At 35.7% G+C, this 21,602-nt stretch overlaps 1 protein-coding gene across 2 annotated transcripts in view; it reads right to left on the minus strand.

The window, feature by feature from the left end:
- Med13l (mediator complex subunit 13 like) overlaps positions 1-21,602 on the minus strand; it is a 318,553-nt gene that overhangs the window by 123,356 nt on the left and 173,595 nt on the right. For both annotated transcript variants that reach the window (XM_023721026.1, XM_004636219.2), the window contains exons 3-4: positions 19,560-19,644; positions 7,524-7,607 (exon numbers count right to left, since the gene is read on the minus strand). In XM_023721026.1, coding sequence (XP_023576794.1) covers positions 7,524-7,607; positions 19,560-19,644 — 169 coding nt within the window. The remainder of the gene's footprint in view (positions 1-7,523; positions 7,608-19,559; positions 19,645-21,602) is intronic.

Consider the following 21,602-nt stretch of genomic DNA (forward strand, 5'->3'; position numbering starts at 1 on the left):
ACTGAAACTGTCCTACCAATTTGGTTTGAAACTGTCTCATTGCTATTTGTTTCTCAATAAAATTATGGAAAAAATAAAATAAATAAATAAATAAAAATGTTTAAAAAGTGGCTGTTTATAAATTTTAAGAATGGAGTTATAAACATTAACACCTTCAAAATAGGATAAAGCAAAAAACAAAAGTTGAAAAACATTCACCTATTACTCAAATACTCGAATTCTTGAGAAAATAATTCATTCCTTTTATCAGTTCAACAAAATACTGATGTGAAAATCTACCACCACAAAATAATGTAGCTGCAGAAGCCAATCACATGTTTTATTTTTTATTTTTTGGCAGAACCAGGGATTGCACTCAGGCCCTTGCGCTTGCCAGGCAAGCACTTATTCTACTGAGCTATCCCCCCAGCCCCAAATGTAACATTCTTTGCCTTTTCTCACTCCCCTTCTAGTGCATTCTGAATGAATGGTTTCTTTTTCTTTTTTTCTTTTTGTATTTTTAGGGAAGGGTCTACAGGGTGTTCAGGGTCTCACTAATAGATGGGACACGTTCACAGCTTCAGAGCTGGGATTACAAGCCAGCGCCACCACGCCCACGCTCAAGTGCTGTCTCAGCACACCCCGGGGTCAGGGCCAGCACAGCAGGCCCAGGATCAAACCCCCATCCCCTGTGCCTGCTTGTAGCACTTTAATCCGCTGAGCTATTTGGCACTTCTGTTTTAATAGGGTAATTCTAAGTGAAGCATAGGGAAAAGAAAGGTAACAAGGCAATGCAAAGTTTGAGTCCTAAAATACTTATCAGGTTCCACTGCTAGAGATGACAAAGAAACTCCTTTCAGATCAACATGTTACCCTCTGCCAAAAATAACATCTATTAATTCTAAAGAAAATATTAAGATCTATTGAAAATTGAATTACCAATGCAGGCAAAACATAGAAAAAGGGACAACGGGCTATCACTGTGACCTACCTGTGTGCATCCTTGAAGGTCCTCTTTTGGGAACTGCTTTTAAGCATAATGGAAGATTTAACCACCTCAGATAGTTAAAACCAATAAAAGCCCTGAGGTCTTCTAGGTTTGAAGAGTCAGCAGTCTAAATTCAAAAAGACTACTGCTGCTGAAAATAAGAAGGAAATAAATCCTGGAGAGAAGAGAACAAGAGATAAACCTCTTGTCTACATCTCTGGATAAGTCTCAAAGGATATGCATGGGGCAGACACTGAACAGGCCAGCTAATACTAACGCAGTGGTCCCCACCAGGGGTGACACAACGGGTTGTCATGACTTCAGAAGGGGAATGCTACTGGCATCACAGGTAGAAGTCAGGAATGATGCCATCAAGCATCCTGTGATACCCCCTAGCAATTAGCCAACTACAAGTCACACTGTTGAAGTGAAGAAACCCCAGATTAAAAGAAGTAAAGCAACTTCAGCTACTACCCACCACAGTGTTTAGAGTTTAAGTACAGCCAGTTAACTGCTTGTTTTAAATCAACTAAACCTTCTTCTGAGAGATACAGTCTCTAGGGTACTTATTTTCATAATTCAAAATTACTCTATACATACAGCAACAAAATCTCTGAAAAGACGGCAATAGAGATAATCCAAATATTTTACTTAGCAATCACTATTTTAAAATAATTATTTCAAATATGCTTAAAGACAAAAGAAAAAATGAGTTTCATACTGAATGAATGAATGATCAGGAAATCACAGTTCAGAAATTCAAAGGATTAAAAAAATACAGTGGAAATTACAAAACTGAGTCAAGGTATCTAAAAAATACATATAGCCAGATGTGGTGGTACACACCTGTGACCCCGACACTCATGAGGCTGAGGCAGGGAGAAACCTCAAGTTTGAAGCCAACCGCAGAATGACTTCAAATCCAGCCTGAACTACATCCCTGTCTCCACACACACACACACACACACACACACCAGAAAACAACAACAAAACCATACATTTGCCATTTATTTAAATCTTGGGACTTCTTTCAAAATATACCATTTTTTATATCCATGCTACAATGATTTCCATTGAATCTGGACTATTATTATATAAATCAGATACTACATCAAAGTATAAAACATTAACAACATGTTCTAAATAAGTATTTGGCATCTGAAAAATATATCATCTATGCCCATAACAGAGTACTACTCTGCCACACACACACACACACACAAAAAGGATAAATGAGACATCTGTTGGAAAATGGATGCAACCTGAGGTAATAATATTAATTCAAATCATGTACAAAAGTTAGTAACACATGGTTTCTTGTACAAGAGAAACTCAAGAGCAAACTAAAAGACAGCCAGTAAGAAATAAATAAGGACACAGATTTTTTGCAAATGGAAAGGGGATCACTATATAATATAGGGGAGGAAAGGGATAAAAAGAATTAGGATGCATTCTGTACAAGCACCAGCTACCCACAAAGAATGTGACTATGTACTATAAATGTACTGATACAAAAATAAAAATTGAAAGAAAAGAAAAACTAGTAGTCAGAAGTTACACAGCAGCAGACCTGGTGAATAAGGACATACTATAGTGTTTTCACAAGCCTGCTTTTCTATAGGATGGCAATCAACAGTTTCATCCACATATCTTTATTATACTTTGTAGCTGACATTCTGCAACATCCTTCTACAGTACTCAGTTCATCATTTGATCAGAGAAACTTACTATGGCAACTTCCTTAAAGTAACTGAGATAAGAAAAAACTCAATGTACTCCTTTTACAAATCATAAAATTAACCATTTGACCCTCCACTCATTCGACCCCAGAACACCTAACACTCCCAACTGATACTTAAAATGTCTTTCTCCCTGTTCCTAATCTGATTATAAACAGCACTACTGCAGTTGACATAACCCTTGTCTCCAGACATGTTCTCTTATAACTTTCACAGCCTTTGGAAGATTGGTATCAAATCCCTGGTAGTACTGAATAAAAGTTCCTTTCTGCTTACAGCAAAACTAATCACAATGAAGGCAACGTGATCTCAGTGGCAGAGAGGGAAAGGAGGAGGGAAAACTATGTCTATAGTGCACACACATGTAGCTCCTTACCATAGGTATCTAGGGGTAGGAAATGGCTAGACTTTACAATTTTCATAGACTCAAAGGTAAAAGACACTTTAGAAATAATACTAAGGAAAGCACAGAGATAAGGAAGAAAAATGAAAAGAAAGTGGTAGGTGAGAAAAGGGAGAAGGAAACATCGAAGTATATCTGATCTGAAGCATATTTTGTTACCCAAGAGCCATTCTTTCCTATTTAGCCTAAAATCATGCAAACATCCTCAATGTATAGGTTACACAGTATAAAAGCCATGGGGGGGGGGACTTTTAGGCATAGGAATGGAGAAAATGTCTCAATATAACAACAAAAAGCACAACCAAATTAATAGTCTTCCATTAATTAACATCTGTGTGCCACTGACACATATGTAAATAATTATAATATCTGAAAATATATGAGCTGTTTGGAGTATTATCCAATAGGAAGACAGCCTTACCCATAAGGAAGTAATGCCAACTTAATTCATAAACAAAACATTTGTGTTAGTTCTGTACACCCAATACCACAAAAGGTCAAACAACCCAACAGTTACAGGGCAAATCAATTTGTTTGCTAAAAATGGCTTTCAGAGGCTACAGTGTACAGATCAGGAACAAAACATAGGCTGAAACTGAAATAAATTAGGAAACAAACCGTTTTCCAGTGGGAAGAAACTCTAGGATTGGAATGTCTTTTAAAAATGAGAAGAATTTCTTTTTTATAACTTTACTTTTGAACTTATTCTGAATAAAAGGTTTGTTCAACACAGACTTATACACCAGAAATACTATATTTTGAGTTGTTAAACTTTTAAAAACAAACCCAATGTTTTCTTTAGAATTTATACTATGTTCAAATCACGGACATGAGTAACATGTCAATATAATAAAAAAAATGTTAAATTTCTATCATGCTTTTGAAACTATTTGGTCTAATATTTACTTTTTTAGTGAGTATCTTCATATATTTTCTTGCAGATAACTGGATATTTAAATAAATTGAGAAAGATCCTCCCACCCACACCATCACACTCACTCCCACCCCTTTCCCACTCTTCAGGAGACACCATAAGAGTTTGGTGTGTATGCTTTCAATCATTTCTAAAACTTTTACATATGTATGTGTATCCACTGGCAATATAAAGTACTGAACTTCATCAAGGCAACGTTTATAATTCAAATTTACAAAAACTCAATGTACTATATCAATTATTTTCCAACTTTTAAATATATAATTTTTTTAATCTTTTGTTTTTATTTATGTATTTGGTACAGGATCTCTCTACACAGCTTGGACTCATATTGCCACTCCTGTTTTAGCCTCCCCAGCGCTGGGATTACAGGCGTGCGCCGCCACGCTGGGTTTCAGGGCAGCATAGCACACCTGGCATGGCATATGGTACTAGGGGCCTTGTAGGCAGGCAGGTGCTTAGACCTCCGAGCTAGCTCCTCAGTCAATATATAATATTTAATACATAATGTTGTGTATATTTTTAGAATTATCCCTAAAACCTTCCTATATCAAATACTAAGAACTCTTTTAAAAAGAATGTACACATAAATGATACTGTTTGCTATCAGCAAAGATACAGAGAACAATTACAGCACAAGAATTCATGTTATTAATCTAATAAGGTAAAACTCATTGAACAATATTTTTGGTTCTATTAGATTACTTGAACTGCATGTAACATGCATTGTAATAGATCTTTTGGGGGGAACAAGGGTGTTTGGGATTAAGCCCATGGCCTTGGACAGTCTAAGTACATGCTGTACTACTAAGCTATACTTCCAGACCCAGTATTTTATTAAAATATACTGTACTTTTAACCTATCAAATAAAAGTATCTATGTTAGTATTACAGTCTTTATTCTTACAATATTATTCAGTTAGGCCTATTCTTTTTGTTTCAAATGGCCTCAAAGAAGAACATTTCTAAAATATTCATTTTTACATAGTATTTGGTATCAAATTTTCCTTCCCACTATTTTCAGCTATGTAAAAAAGTTCCATTCAAAAAATCTAAAGAATTTGTCTGAATTCAAACCTGCATGCACAGCATTTTGGATTTAAATCCAAATCTCCTCTGATTCTATATGTGCTCCAGGACCCCTCTGCCCACACACATCTACATGACCACTAAGATTCTAAAAAGATGCAAAACAAAAAGTCCTCGTAACTAGCTTTATATACAAATATCAACTTTTTAAATTCATCTTTTTTTTCTTTTTTTCTGTTAAATCTCTTCTCAAACATTGTTTCAGAATCACCAACATTTATGAACCACATGAAAACAAGGTTCTGCATTCAATATGAGATCTAAAGTTAATTCAATTACACTGCTAAGAAATCTGTAGTTAAATCAAATACCCAAATACATTTCATGCATTATTTACATTTGGCTTGCTAAATAAACTATAAAGATATTAAAAACTCAGAATAAAATCATCAATAACCACATTTGCCTTTTTAATGTTACTTTCACCATTACACCACTCCTTCGATACATACTTCATTTTTATACTTTTTCATACCCAGTTGGCTGTCAACTCATCACAATCACCGATATCTGATAATCAAAAGTTCTGGGACTGGCTCAGTTAATGCCACAATGAGTAGCTGTGAGAAGCCACACTAAGGGGAAGTACACTACCAACAGTAAAGACATCACTGTGCCAAAACACATGCACTTATCAAAGGTACTTCATAGTTGACATTTACATTCATGGACATAAAGGTCCAAACCTTAACCACTCAGAAAATCTAAATCCTCTCTCTGTAAATGTAAGAAAAAGTTCTAAGATTAAAAATAGAAATCAATAAAACACATCCATTATTCAGGTCAAATCAACATACATAAAAGAAAAAGTTCTCCAGAATACCTGTAAACAGAAGTCATTTGTACACTCCCATGTAACATTACTACTATTCTAAAGGCATTATTTTTTCATGTACAATTTGATGCACGCAGCCTAAATCCCAAAGTTTACTTTTTAATCCTAAATGATATTAAGTGTACCAAAAATATAAAAATATTACCAGGAAGTTCACACTGGCAAAGAAAATTGCTGGCCTTCAGTTTATTTGATATAAAAAACAAAATCCAAAGTTTCATATATTAGATTTGGTTAATGAGAATATTCTACACTACTTCATGAAAGCACTGAGAAAGAGAGAAAGCTACTAAGTAAACTTCTGCTAGGAAGTAATAAAATTAAGAGACATAAGGGCTCTAAAAGGGGGAGAAGTTGCCAGCTAAAATTCCTGCAAACAGAAAAAGACTAGAGCTCTGATCAACAGCCAGCAGTTGAAACTCTTTAACTAACTTAGAGCAAGTACAATGATTAGGACAGAACCAGAATGGTGATTCCCACCATCCTAGCTAAGTCTGTGCCATCATATTGGTAAGGTATGTATTAAATCTGAGTTCAGATTAAATGAGTCTGAACTTTAATGCTTATTTACTATCAAGAACTACATTTATCTTGTATTTATTTATTGGTACAGGGTCTTTCTATGCAGCTCTGACTTGGAGTGATCCTCCTGTTTTCAGTCTCCCCAGGCCTGGGATTACAGGCGTGCGGCACCACACCTGGTTTCAGTGGCACCAGCACGGCATCCAGTACCAGGAATCAAACTGAGGTCCTTGCACTTGTCAGGCAGGCAATTAAGACTACTGAGCTATCTCCCTGGCCCTCAATAACCAAATGTTCACATTTTAATTCAATTGACTGGGCCTGCCCAGGTAGCTCAGCAGACTAAAGCACCTGCTTAGGCAGAGCACAGCGCCCAGGGTTTGATACCCAGCATGCTGTGTTGGCTCCAGCCCTGGGGAGCCTCCCAGGCACACTGAAACAGCAATTCAGACTGGATGTGGTGGCAAACACCTATAATCTCAGTGCCTGGGAGGCAGAACACAGGTGGATCACTACAAGTCTGATCTACATAGTGAGACCCTGTAGACCCTCTACTAAATAAAAAAAGCCAAAAAAAAAAAAAAAAGGAAGAATATAATTCAATTGACTATTTTTAAAAGTTATGCCCTGTAACATCTTCCCCCCCCCCCCCCCCGGAACCGGGGATTGAACTCAGGTCCTTGAGCTTGCCAGGCAAGCGTTTATTCTACTGAGCCATCTCCCTGGCCCCCATGTAACATCTTTTAAGGAAGATGAAGACAGGTAATGAAAAGAACAGAATATCTAACTTCTAAACAATGTAGTAATAACTAAGACATAGGTGTACTGATAATCACCTTTCTAATCCAATTGTTAATATTCAACAAAAATAATATAGTAGTTAATTACACGTGACACAAGAACCTGTTTTATTACATCTAAACCAGGCATATTATTAGGAAATAAACAACTAAGCTAATCACTTCACCTAACCAGTCCCCAAAGACAGCTGTAGTCAGGCAAAAGAAACCACAGTGAGTACTCTCAAGACTCACCTTTTGTTAACTGGCTTTTCATCCTTTTCATAGGGTCGAACAAACCATTTCCCAATCCTAACGAAGTTCTTATCCATTAGGCACCTATAATAAGCACATCAAAAATTACTTCTATAGATTCAATAATATACTGAATAACTCCAGATGAGACATAGAAACAAAAATAAAAACATCACTAATTACACTGTCAAAATGTGTTCTTAGTAAGCAGTTTCTAATGAGTATACATTTATGTTATATTTGATGATATACTTAAGTATAGTTTTAGACTAAATGAAAACACTGCGATTCATGCCATGCATTTTTTATACTCATCAACAAAATAAGCAAAATACATTGAAGTATATCCAAAACTTCTTACCCTTTCAGATTACCTCAAATCAAATCACACATCTGCAAGACTTCAATTCTTGTGTCATCAAGACTATAAGAAATGCATTATTTCTTAAGATATCTCAGAAATGCTCTTCTAAGCCCTTGAGACTTATCTGGCAAGATTTAGTGCCAGATGTTTCTTTGGTTTCATTCTTTTAGCAAGGATCACAGTAACAAAAACAACTGCATCTACTTACGCATTTTCCTTTTGATGGTATAATCAAGCACTTGATTATAGCTTTGCAAGAAATAAGAACTTGTAGTCATATCCTCAATAATTTTTCAAATATTCATTTTACTTATACGTAAGTTATGACCTACTCCTTTTTCTGGGCTATGTATGTATGTTGCATTTCAATGTAAAATCAAAGGGCATTCTTTCTGAACAGGTCACATGGTAACTGACCCCAATTCATATAATATTGCACACAACTCGGTTGAAGTGACAACAACAGAGACAGTTACGACCAAGGTCATTCATGTGCAGGAAAATGACAGCTCCATTGTAACTGTCATACAGCCAACAGTGAAATGCTATTGGTTGTAAGGAACCTCCCTGACTTAAAAAATTCAAACAAGTGGAGGCAAATATGCATTTTGGAATAGATTAAATAGCTACCTCTTAACATCATTCAATAAAATGATTTCCAATTTATAAGAAAAGTTGTCAGAACATTACATGTAATTCTTCTATGTAAGTTTCTTTTTACCAATAAAGAAACTGTAGTGATTCTTTATTCAATATTCAAGCAATTCTGTTTTTGGCTTTTGTCTGTAATTTTCATACCATCAAGGAAGATGGAAACAATTCAAGTCTTCACCCAACTCATTACAGGTTAAATGAGTTTGCAAATGACAATACCTTCTGCTGGCCACAACATAATTATAGCTCCATGTAGGAATAATCAATTAGGAACTGTTAAAACAAAATGTCACTGGTTTCAATTAATTTTATTTTGAAAATGAAGTTCTATAACATTTTTGCTTATGCATAATTAACAAACTCATTCACAAGTAATCCAATCTATTTCCTAAGTTTTAATATTAAACAGGCTTTTTTGGTATTAGTCATTACACTATCAAATTCAGAATAGAAAACAGAATATCGCCTAAAAGAGAAAGTAAAAAACCAACTGAAAAGGTATCTGTATAGTTTATTCACTAGCTAAAAGATTTAATTACTTCTTTAGCTAGGCTACACATAAATAGATATTTTCACCTCTGAGTTTGGTATCAAACTTTTTTCACCAACAATACTCTCAATAGCTACTATGAAAGCTGCTGTGATCATCACCACTATGTTGGAACGCACCAGCCACAATATCCCGTTTAATCTTTGTAAGTATAAGAAATAGACGTGACAGTGTCAGTTTTCACAGATGAACAAACGAAGGCAAAAGAAAATATTACCTAGCCAAAGCCACACAGCTATCAACAGCAAAACAGCCACCAAGTCCGGGTCTATCTGATCACAGTGCCAGGGCACTGGCCTATTACTATTTCATCAATGTTTTTTCTCATTTTTGAATCCAGATGCATCTTGTACTTAAATTAATGTGAAAGTGTTTCTCTGTTCTCCTATGCATTCATAGTGGTGATGATCATTACTAAATTGAAGATATATCTTAAAATCAATAATGCTTAGACTGAAAACAAGATATGTAACAGGTGAGAAAATTACATCAAACACTATACAGTGTCTTTTAGTGACCCTCTCCTAATTAACAGCTTTTCAGAATTTTTTACTCTTTCATAAAGCCTAGAATTTACAATCAAAATTCAAAAGAATCATTTATCCTGTAGAATTTATCATTCATTCATGATAAGACATGAATTTACAGCATACAGTTAGAAAAATTCAAGGCTTGAAACTATAAAAAAAAAAAAAAACCCACTGACTAAAGGACAATATATAAAAGTATATTTTTTAAAAAGCCAAAAAAAAAAAAACAACAGTCTGGCATAGGGGAGCAGCACCCAGTCAAGACCACTCAAGGACAAAAGCAAAATGCAAAAGCTAATGACACTGCTAAACAAGAATCTATCTGTTATGAATATATCTCTGGAAATTCTAAATACAGATATTTCTTTATCAAGCAACATCAACAAAAAGTTATCAGTCATGGACACTTCTGATTCCTTAGTCTGAAAGCATCTGTTTCCAAAAGACAGCCACAGTGACTCACATGATATTTCAATTGTAGTGAGTTTCTACATGATAGGTAATTTCCTATGCAGTGAAAGAAAGACATAAAAATACAGAAGAGCAATGGACAAAGTAATGTCTTTATTAGATTTTGTACTGCTAGGATGCTGGTAGGAGATTTCACATATGACTCCTCCACAGTTACACACTGCAGAAAATTATGCTAACTGGTGCTTTAAGTCATGGAAGAAAATGAGAAGAGAAGGTATATCCCTACTAAAGAAGACAATTCGACTGTCTTACTACTGATAAGTGGGAGTATGTTGAATCAATAGAAGATTATTTTCAATCATGTTTTTGTTTTGTTTTGTTTTGTTTTTTAGGTCTCGGACCTATACTTTAAGAAAAGAAAAAAAAAAAAGAAAGGAACAAAGGAAGGGAAGGAAAGCAGGGCAAGGGAAAAGTAGATACCTAATAAAAGCTATTATGAACTTTGCACTGAAAAATGTACTGAAGAGCTAAGCACTGAACATAATTCCCTTGGACAGGCAAACTCTCCAAAGCAGATCCAGAGCTACAATTTCCATATTAAATACTGCTACTAACACTTCCCTGGCCTGGACTTTCACTAGGTCCCACTCTGTCTTCCTCTAATTTAAATTCTACCTGTCTTTCCTGTCCCAGATCAACCCTACACAGCATTCCTACATCAGTACTTTTACCATCTAGTTGTAGTGACTCATTTCTGTTTCAGTTACAACAGTCAACACGCATTTAAAATACCTGTGATGTCATTTCTTCTACAATATACTGATATATGCTCAGTAAACATCTGAAAAATGAATGCTATACATACTAAAGAGTATTCCCTTTTTCATAATATAACACTGCTATTCTTTCTGCTTATGACCACTAATCCCTAGGTATTCTTAGAGTATTTGGATTTTCTCAGGTGTATATATTCTCACCAATGAAATAGTGCTTGAGAGAGGAAATCTACCTACTTTATTGCTTTATAGCCTATCATGTCCCACCACAGACTAAAATCAAAGAAGACAGTCAACATAGCTGCTAAAAAATGTTAAGGAAGACTAGTGCTTAAATTATTAATTACAGTTGAAGAAAATAACTTGAACAAATCTTCTCAAGAGAAGTAATTCCAACATATAAAACTTGTATCAGAAATGTCCCCCCTTTTAGATTCTATCAACGCTTTTTTTTTTTTTGAGGGTCCAAACATTTAACTTCACAAATAAACCTCATGAAAACATTCCATGTGCCAAAAATTGTTTCAAATCACCATTACAAATAGTGTCATATATTAGTGTGTGTGTGTGTGTGTGTAATCACTAACCACGTCCATTCAGTACTGTCAATCATCGACATTTTCAAATTTTTCTTATAAAAATATTACATCATTCTGTAAAGCAATACAATGTTACAAGAGCACAATGCGGTATCTCTCCCTAATCCTCCCCCACTCCCCCAATACCACCAGTTCAAGATGAAAAAAAAATAGCTGGTCAAGAATGAACATGAAATCAGGTTGCATGTGTGTGCGTGTGTGTGTGTGTGTGTGTGTGTGTGTGTACTGTTTCTGTGTCATGCCATATGGCCCTAGATAATTAACTACAAAATCAATGTGACTCTAAACACTGGCAAATTCCAATCTCCAATCCCAAAGTCAGAAGCAGACCTGATGCAAGATTCCCAGAGCCGCAACAGAACCTACAGCCTAACTCGGCAAGCCATGTCCAGAACAGAACAGCTGGAAGATAAGGAAGAAAGTCCATCACTGAGGCTGGCTCTTTCTGTGCCCTTCCAATTTTGCAAGTGTAATAGTTTTCATAGATTAAAAGGTTTAAGTATTTTTCTTCTCTCAGCCAAATTGTGTATTTATGTTACCAACTAGTTAGAGCAGTTCATGTAAACAAAATTTTATATAAATTCATACCAAAACATCTTCACCAATACCAAAGCCTTTACCTGGCTACTCCAATCTTTATCAAACATAAATATAAAAAGGCTTTCTTCCTAGAAACCACAATGCTGTCCATTTCCACCTAAATAAATTCATATAATTAGGAGCTGAACCAATCCCTTCCCTCTCCTAAAACATTAAAAAGATTAATATTTAACAGATTTCTTTCCATATATTTACACTTAGATTTGTGCTGTCAGCTACTTGTGTTTATGATGTCTGTACTTAAAGACTGTCCCCAAGATCTAAAAACTCATTCTTGCACTTCCAAAAGAGAACTGTACATGGTGACATTTCAATGCAATGAGAATGAAAGGTTCCTCATTTCTTGCCCATTATCATACTATATCCAGGGAACTCTCAATGCTGCAATGTTGCGTTGTCAGTTTTTTATCTATGGCTCCAACTACCACCATGCTCAAGGGAGGAATAATCTGAAAGCTCTACACCACCATATCCAAAGGCCACTGCTCATGTGCCCACTGTGGATCACCTCTGCTAAGTCACAATGCCATAATACATTACAAACTGGACATCTATCAATATAATGCTATTGATATAATTATATTTCTAATTTTCTGCACATTATTTCCAAATAACATACCCTAACTCTAAACACCCAACTGATGACCAACCAACAAGTTCTGGCCCCCAGGCAAGTTGAGAGGTGTGCTACGAACTATCGTGGGGTAAACAGACTTGACAGATTACTGAGCAGAACCATCATGTTTTACAAATGTCCAATACTCAGAAGTAAAAGTCTTCATAAGCAAGTACAGACATGACAGGGTATAACCAAAGACTCATGTAATCAACTGAGTACAATTATTTCACTTTAAGAAGAAAAAAAAGAGAGAGAGACTGGGCATGGTGGCGCACGCCTATAATCCCAGCTCTTGAGAGACTGTAAAGCAGGCGGATCACTATGAGTCCGATCTTACCAGTAGTGAGACCCTGAACACCTTGTAGACCCTTCCCTAAAAATACAAGAAGAAGAAGGGGGGAAGGAGGAAGGGGAAGGTGGAGGAGGAGGAGGAGGAGGGGGAGGAGGAGGAAGCAGCAGCAGCAGCAGCAGCAGCAGCAGCTGACGATGACGACGACGATGACAACAACTTCCAACAAAATCAGCTTACATGTTTCATATTAAAATCTTAAGAAAATTAACATTAAAATTAAAGTACACTAATACTCATTATGCCAACTTCACATTTATGCGAAACATTTTAGGTATTCTTAGCTACAAAACCAAAACTTTCATCAGTCCTATATGCAGTGCAATTGTTGAAGCAGTAATAAAAACCATATGGGTTGAGGGACATAGCTCAGCAGAGCAGCACCTCCCTAGCAAGCACAAGGTCCTGAGTTCAATGTACTGTACCCACACGACAAACAAAAAGAAAAAAAAAGCAAGAAGTACTTGGGCTAGGGATATAGCTCAGCAGCACAGTACCTGACTGGTAAGCATAAGGTTGTGAACTTGATTCCTAGTGCAAAACAAACAAACACAGACCTATGTGTTTTTCTACTACAACTATTTCCTAGCTGTTTCAAAAATCTTTTGACCAGTGTTTTACTTCAGTTTGGTGAAGAAAAGTAGTAAGAGGACAGTGTATTGTAAAAAACACATCATCAACCACATAATGTAAGAGAAGTAGCCATTATGTGTACCATATGAAAAGAACCAAGTGAAGAAACTTGTTAAAAACAATGGCAGATTAGTTTTTTCCATAATATATAAATAAACTACTTTTCCTTTAATCAGGAGTATAAGACAACCTAAACTTAAAATAGAAACATGTCACCTTTGAAAAAAAATCATATTGTGCAAAACAAAAGAAGATTGATCAACAATCTGTCATTGTACAGTAACAAGTGAGGAGAAGGAGGGAAGAAAGGAGGAGGAGGAGAAGAATGAAGTAGAGTAAGCAGAGGAAAAGGAGAAGGAAGGAAGCACAGTTAAGTCAAACTAGCAGAGACTCTACATAAGTAAAAACTCAAGCAATGATAGTTTATCATTCTGGTAATTTTGCCAAAAAGAGGTAATCAATCATTAAGAAAAGAGGAAGCACATTCACTGTCTAAAAAGAAAGGGAAAATAAGCATAACTACATGATCCCAAACTATGAAATTTAGAAATGTCCAAACAATCTCAGACTGTAAAATTATAAGAAAGCACAAAGACAGAAAATGCCAACAGAAGCCAATACAACTCCAGGTCTTTAAAAAACATATAGAAAGACATCTACAGCCAGGTATGATGGCATATGTCTGTAATCCCAGCAATCTAGAAGGCTCAGGCAGGAGGATCAAATGCTGTAGCCCAGTTTAGTGAACTGAGTCACTTGGCAAAACCTCTTTCTCAAAATTAAAACAAAACATAACACAGAAAGGGGCTGGGGATATAGCACAATGGAAAGATTCTCAGTTCAACCCCCAGTATGAGGACATTGAAGAGGGAGACAGAGAGGCAGAGACGAACACAGAGAGACAGACTTCCACCTGTGTTTCAGTGATACAGCTGGCTTCTCTTTGGATCACAGATCAACAGAAGGGGCAAACACCTTGAATTCATTATAGCAGAAATAAACAAACATTCCCAAAACATGCGCTCTCTCCTCCAGTGCCACTGGCATCACACTCGGCCCTGTAACACTGACAGTATTTTTTTCATTATGAGTTCAATAGGCCAAACGTGAGGTACACACCTATAAATCTTCTACTTAGTTAAGCCTAGTGATGAATGTCATAGAAATGAAATGTGAGCAGAAATGGAACATACCACTTCTGAATGGACAGTCAATGGGCTCCTATCTCCCACGTTTGGCCTCTGCTCTTTGCCTGGAGCCCACAAATCTTAGAGGGGTGGCTCCATCAGCATGAGGTATGGAGAGAAGAGTAATCAGTGACTCACAGTGGACGTGCAACAGGGGCAAGAAATAAGTCTCTACTGTTCCGACCTGAAAGCTAATGCTTGCCTGTGCCTAACTTGGCTGATGAAGGAGGCCACAGCAATACCTGACAAAATATTACAACACTCCAATGTAGACCAGTGACAAAGTGGGAATGGCATCAGATGGAGGGATATACGAAAGGCTGGTAAGCAGAAGTAGGCAATTCAATACTGTGCTATAAGAACTGCAAGCAAGGAAAAAATACTTCAGTTTGATTCCAAACAGGCCACGGCATGGAAGTAAGATTTAATCAGTTATAGTATTAAGATAAAGAAATGAGAGTTAAAGATTTCTGCTCAGTGTTAAGACAGATTTTTTAACATTGAATGATCTCTGAAGATAAAATGAACTCCTCTGAAAAACTACACTTCCATAACCACAAATGTTCATCAGAGAGATAATCACATAAAAAACAATTTTTAAAACTTGGATCTTGAATTAGTTAATTAAGTGACTGAATTTTAATACTATTTCAAACTGAAACTAGTAATATTTTACTATACTACTCCTAGGTAGAATAGTGGCTAACCATTTACTGAGCTGGCGCTCAGTACTGGGCACTAAAACCTGGACCTTCTACCTGACCTACGTTCCCAGTTTATTCATTCGTCCATTCATCCGTCCGTCCATCCGTCCGTCCATCTGTCCTTCCTTCCTTTCTTTTCCTTTTCCATTTTGAGACAAGGTCACTAAACTGTTCCCGCGGAGCTCAAACTTGCAATCCTCTTGTCTCAGCCTCCCAGAGTTCTGAGACTTGCAGCAATGTGCCATTACGCCTGGTCTATTGAGCTCATGATGAAAAAACATGCTGTGTTGAGCCAAACAACCCTGCACCATTTTAGATGTGAATCAACGGATGCTCAGCATAGTAAGCGCAGGTCACTGGCCTCTGTCACAGAGTTAAGTGGTGGAGCAAAGACCCAAGACATTTCCTATCTCTCATGGCAACACAGAAATGGATTTCTAGAAATGTGTGTCTCTAAAAGGAAAAAGAAAACTACAACCAAGTATGTCTAGTGCCTTTACAGAAAATGCTCTTGAGTAAATAGCAGTGATTTTTTAAATCCTGCTGTACAGATGATACTATCTAGACATATACAATATTGAGTAGCCAAGTACTATACTAGGAAGTCATGGGAGAAATGAGTAACAGAAAAGGAAAAATATTTGGAAGTCATAAAATTTTAAATATTTTATATAGCAGCAACATAAACCTTAGCACCAATCAACAATTAAAAAATGAAACATCACACCATGTAAAATCTATTAATTTTTATAGTGAAATTATTTTTAATAAATCATTGCAGGGCTGGTGAGATGGCTCAGTGGTCTAAAGCACCTACTTAGAACAAGCTTAGCAAAGCATAGGGACCACGGTTCAATCCCCAAGCACCACATGCCAGCCAGCCCCGCCCCCTGGTGGGCTGAGCTGGTCACACACACACAAATAAATAAAAATAAATAAATATATACTTAAAAAAATTTTAAAAAATAAAAAAATAAAAAAAACAAATCATTGCATTGACACCATTCTATGAACATCAGTAACATTAACTTTTGTAAAGATCAATTTATATGACCTCTTTAGCTAGAAGTGAGAGCTCCTTAAGGTTGTAAATGGGACTCCCTTTTAATTAAACATATCCTCATGTTTAAAAAGATAAAAAGTAGAATCAATCACTTCTCCAAACTTTGTAAATATGCAAAGCACAGGAAAAAATGGCTTAGGAAGCACACATAGTCTGTGAGTGACACAGTCCTCCAAGATCTGTCAGTAACCTCCATTCTGACTTGGGTGCCAGAACTCACAGTATGCTCACTAGAACCGATTCAGCCTTCTGCAAACAAAGACAAAAAGGCGTAATATAAACTGCCAGGAAAAAGACAGAAAATCGTATTTCAATTAACTTAGGCTGTAAACAGATAAAAAAAGTTACAGCAAATAGTCTAAGTGGGGGTGAGGGGTTTGCACACGCAAATACACTCAGGAATATATATATATCATATATTCTCTCCACACCTTCTCCAGGTTTTGTCAGTGATTAAAGAGAACAACAGTCATTTAAAATGCTTTCCTTCCCCATGGGCAGAGTAATTTTCATTCACAGAATACACTTTTAAAAGTTTGAAGAAAAATTGTTATTTATAAGACAAATTAGCATAATTTTTCAAAAAAATTCTCAAGTTAACCACATAAATTGTAGTAAAACACATTTATTATCAACTATTTTCTAAAAGAAATGTTATTTGATGTGTCTCAAAACTAACTTCTACCAGAGGATTCAAATAGACCATCCTGGTACTATTTTAATGAAATTTTAAAGAATATAAATCAAATTCCCTACAATAATAAATTTATGGGGAAAACAAACTAAACATATGGCATGGAATACGGAATTATACAGCAAACTATATATTAACAAAAGCTCAAGATGCACAGTATCCCATTTTTAATGTGCGGAATGTTAACTAAGGCTTAGTGAGGACTGGTTGACTATACAGACTGAAATCAAATCAAAATCTAACCCAAAATTGTATGTTAAGCATTACTATTTGTCACAATTTTCTTAACAATAATTCAGCTTTAAAAGAACATTAAATGCCATAATAATAATAGCAATAATAATAATAATAATAATAATAATAGTTCCGCTTAAACTAGGCATTCATTTCCATCATAAATTCTGAATTCATGAGTCCAGAATAAATGGGCCATGTGTGTATTTCTCCCATCTGCTTTTCTGCTCTTCTAATTTTCTCCTAACAAAGAGTCATACTGCTATTTTAAAAAGAAAAACGGAAAAAAGACAATCACAAATTGATTAATATTTTTATGAAAAGGATAAACTATTATATAAAAAAGTGAACTACAATACTCAAAAAATATATACCATTTTGTACAGTTTAAAAATTTTATATAAAAAGAATTGTGTGTGAAGGTGCATTACAAAGCTGATATAAAAGCTGGCACAGGATTATGAGAATAGTAAATTTCACACTGTCCTGAAGGGAATTTGTGTGTATTTCTGTTTTATTTTATAGTGGAGACAGATTTGCCAAATACTAAGAATATTTAAGAGTATTCAACACCAAAAGAAAATCAATGCTTCTACAAGTATGCGACAACTTACTAACAGATGGCCTCTAGGCCTACTCCAAATCACAGGCTAAAAACTAAAATTCAGAATAAAAAAATTGAGATATATGGTCAGAAGAGTCTGAATGACCCAAATGATGGGAGCTTATCAATGACAGTTCATGATCCTAAGCAAAATCATAGTGATAGCACCTCAGGCAAAAGCTGGAATAGGAATCTTATTAATACTAGAATAATACTAGATATTACTATAGTATTCTATAATTCTGGAATATATGAAAAAGAATTCTCATCTATTCTTTCTCATATAGTTTCCCCTTCAAAACACTACTGAGAGCCTGGGATGTATTATGCCATAAGCATTAAAATAATGTTAATAATGAATTGTAAGTCACTGAATAAAACAGGAATCCACAAATCCAAATTTATATAATGGGGGAAGGAAAGAATGGGGAAATTAATATTTCTACTAAGAAAAACAAAATAGAGGCATTTACAAACTAGTGGATAAAATTTTGATTATGAAGAAAACAATTGTACAATCTCACTGTATCTGGCTATAAACTATTCACAAAAAAGACAGAAGTAACAAAGATCACAGATTTTAAAAAATGAAGAAACCTAATGAACATCACCTCTCTTAAGTCATTAAAGTGTGCACCCACCCCATAAGACACTGAGTACCTTTATCTCAAACTGAGGAGCCAATAGCTGGCCTAATACACCACGAACTGCAACATCAAGAAAGAAAAGTAAAACAAGAAATAATTTTCTGAATGTAAAGAGAAATGAAAACTATTTTATTATCAGTTGGATTTTAAGGAGTGAAGCTATAAGGAACAAAAGCTGGACAATGGACAAAATCTAAATTAAACTACAGATTAAATAATGGTATTTTAATAACAACAAATTTCCCAGTTTTCTTAATTATAAGAAATTATCTTGTCCTTAGAAAATACAATACTCTTGTGTTTTTAATCTTTTATTTATTTATGTATGTGGTACAGGGTCTCACTACGCAGCTCAGACTTGTAGTGATCCTCCTGTCTCAACCTCACCAACTCTGGGATCACAAACACGTACCACCACGCCCATGTTCGGTGGCCAGCACAGAGCGCAGTACCAGGGATTGATCCTCGGTCCTTGAGCTTGCCAGACAGGCAAACAGACCACCAAGCTATCTCTCCAGCCCCAGAAATACAATACTTAAGAATAAAAAAAGGAATAATGATCTTGAGTCTGCAAACAATTTGGAGAATAATTTTATATAAATTTTTTAAGTGAATTTAAAAAAGAAACAGGGTAGTGAGCAGACACATGGAAGTTCTATGTACAATTTGCAAAACTTTTCTAAGTTTGAAATTATATAGACATAAAAGGAAATGAGATTTACATAATTTAATTTTTACACTAGCAATAAAATCATTGTATATAAAAACAGTACCTAGCAATATGCTTGGGTGTTTCCAAACTGTTCCCTTCTTACCTTTCTAACAGATTGTGGATCGCTTTGAAGAGCAGCGTCCTACATTCATAGGAAAGGCCATTTTCCCAGAGTCCTTCTTCCACAACTGAAAAAAAAAGAAAAAAGGAAAAAAAAAGAACCAGTAAAAAGGACATCCAAATAAAAATAAAGAAACTTTTAAAACATTTTTCTAAAGCAAAGTTAATGAGTTAATTTAAATGATTTGTCTCACTCCAAGCCACAGAAAGGAAGTTAAGCAAGTTACAGAATACCTTGGTACAAAAGGATGTAAGATGTTTAAGTCTTTGAAATATGAACTGTGATGCAATTCCCCACTCATAAAGTTTGTCTTTACAACATGCTTCTTCAATATTAAAAATCACTGTAAAATTCTCAACTTAATTTTTCTACCTAGTAGTCTTACAAATATTAATTCTATTACAGTCCTTTTAAACATAACAAGAATGACACAAAGTAATGGAAAATCCAAAATACTAGTAACACCCCAAGCACTACTAAAATTTACTTTCATCAATACAGAAACAGAGATACAAAATGCCTCCAGAAAAGATAATTAACTGAAAATAACTAAAACTTGAAAGGATTGGAAAACATTTGCAAAGAAAATTTCGTCTTATTTTATCTTGACAAACTACTCACAGGAGAAATTTTTGATAGAGAACCATATATTGTACAGCTAAAACCCACAATGTATTTTTAAATATTTTAGTACCAACAGACATAACAAAATATATACCCGTATTCTTCAACTGGGTAGCACTTGAAAGTATTTACACTCATGTTTTTTAGCCATGAGACTTTTTAAAATTATAAAACTGAATATTTTCCTTGGAATATTGTTTTATTTATTTTGCTGTTTATGGGGCTAATATGACCTGGTTTCCCAAAGTAACCTTTATGGAAAACATTTTCCATTATTCATAGATAGAGAACAAGAAATAAAATATAGCAAATCATCTGCTCAAGACAAAACAAAACCTCCTAAGGTATCATGACTCTTTTCTCACATATTCATCTTCTGTGTGTAGCTTTTCCTGGATAGGAATGACAGCTAACATTACAATATGAAGAACACTCAACTGCTTAGGCAGACACAGCAGCCAGGATTCAATCCCTGGCGTGCCGTGCTGGCCCTGGCCCTGGGGCGCACTGAGAGGGAGACTGAGACTGGGTGTGGTGGCGCATGACTATAGTCCCAGCTCTTGGGAGGCTGAACACAGGCGGATCACTACAAGTCTGGTCTACATAGTGAGACCCAGGAGACTTTGTAGATCCTATACTACAATACCAAAGAAAAAGAAAAAGAAAGTAATCAGTTCCTTTAGGGCTAGCAGTATAGCTCAGTGGACAAAGCGCTTGCTTAGGTAAACGTAGCAGACAGGGTTAAATCCCTGGCACCACATGCCGCGCCAGCCCCACTGAGCCAGCGATGGAGTCAGGGCGTGGTGGTGCATGCCTGTAATGCCAACCCTAGTGAGGCAGAAATCAGGAGGATCACTACGAGCAGTGAGACCCTGCACAAAAAAAAAAAAAAAAAAAAAAAAAAAAAAAAACACAACTCAATATTCTTCTTGCCTAATGTGTGTAACTCTATAATACCACCAACTTGGAGATTAACTATTATCTTATAATTCACTGAAAAGGAGAAGGTGATGATAAAACTACAAGATTTTTGTCACCTAAGACCTCTAAAGAGTTGAAAATTACCCCTAAAACTAGATCAATATTCTAAATTCAATTTTACTGAATCTTCAATTTAATCACTGATATGTTTTAATACCAACAATACTGTGTATGATAAATAACAGTGGTAACAATATTTATAAGGGAAACAAGGCTCGCCCTTTCAAGATTTCTTCCAAGTTTGACATGGGAATTCAGCATACTTTTGAAAAGCTTTTAGCAGGCACAGGGGCCAGGGGTTCAATCCCCTGGGCTACTGTGCTGGCCCCGCCCCTGGGGTGGGCTGAGTCAGTAATTGAGCCTGGGCATAGTGGTGTGAGCTTGTAATCCCAGCTCTCGGGGGGCTGTAAACAGGCAGAT

This window comes from Octodon degus, unplaced genomic scaffold, assembly GCF_000260255.1.
Source record: "Octodon degus isolate 3935 unplaced genomic scaffold, OctDeg1.0 scaffold00079, whole genome shotgun sequence".
NCBI classification, from domain to species: Eukaryota; Metazoa; Chordata; class Mammalia; order Rodentia; family Octodontidae; genus Octodon; species Octodon degus.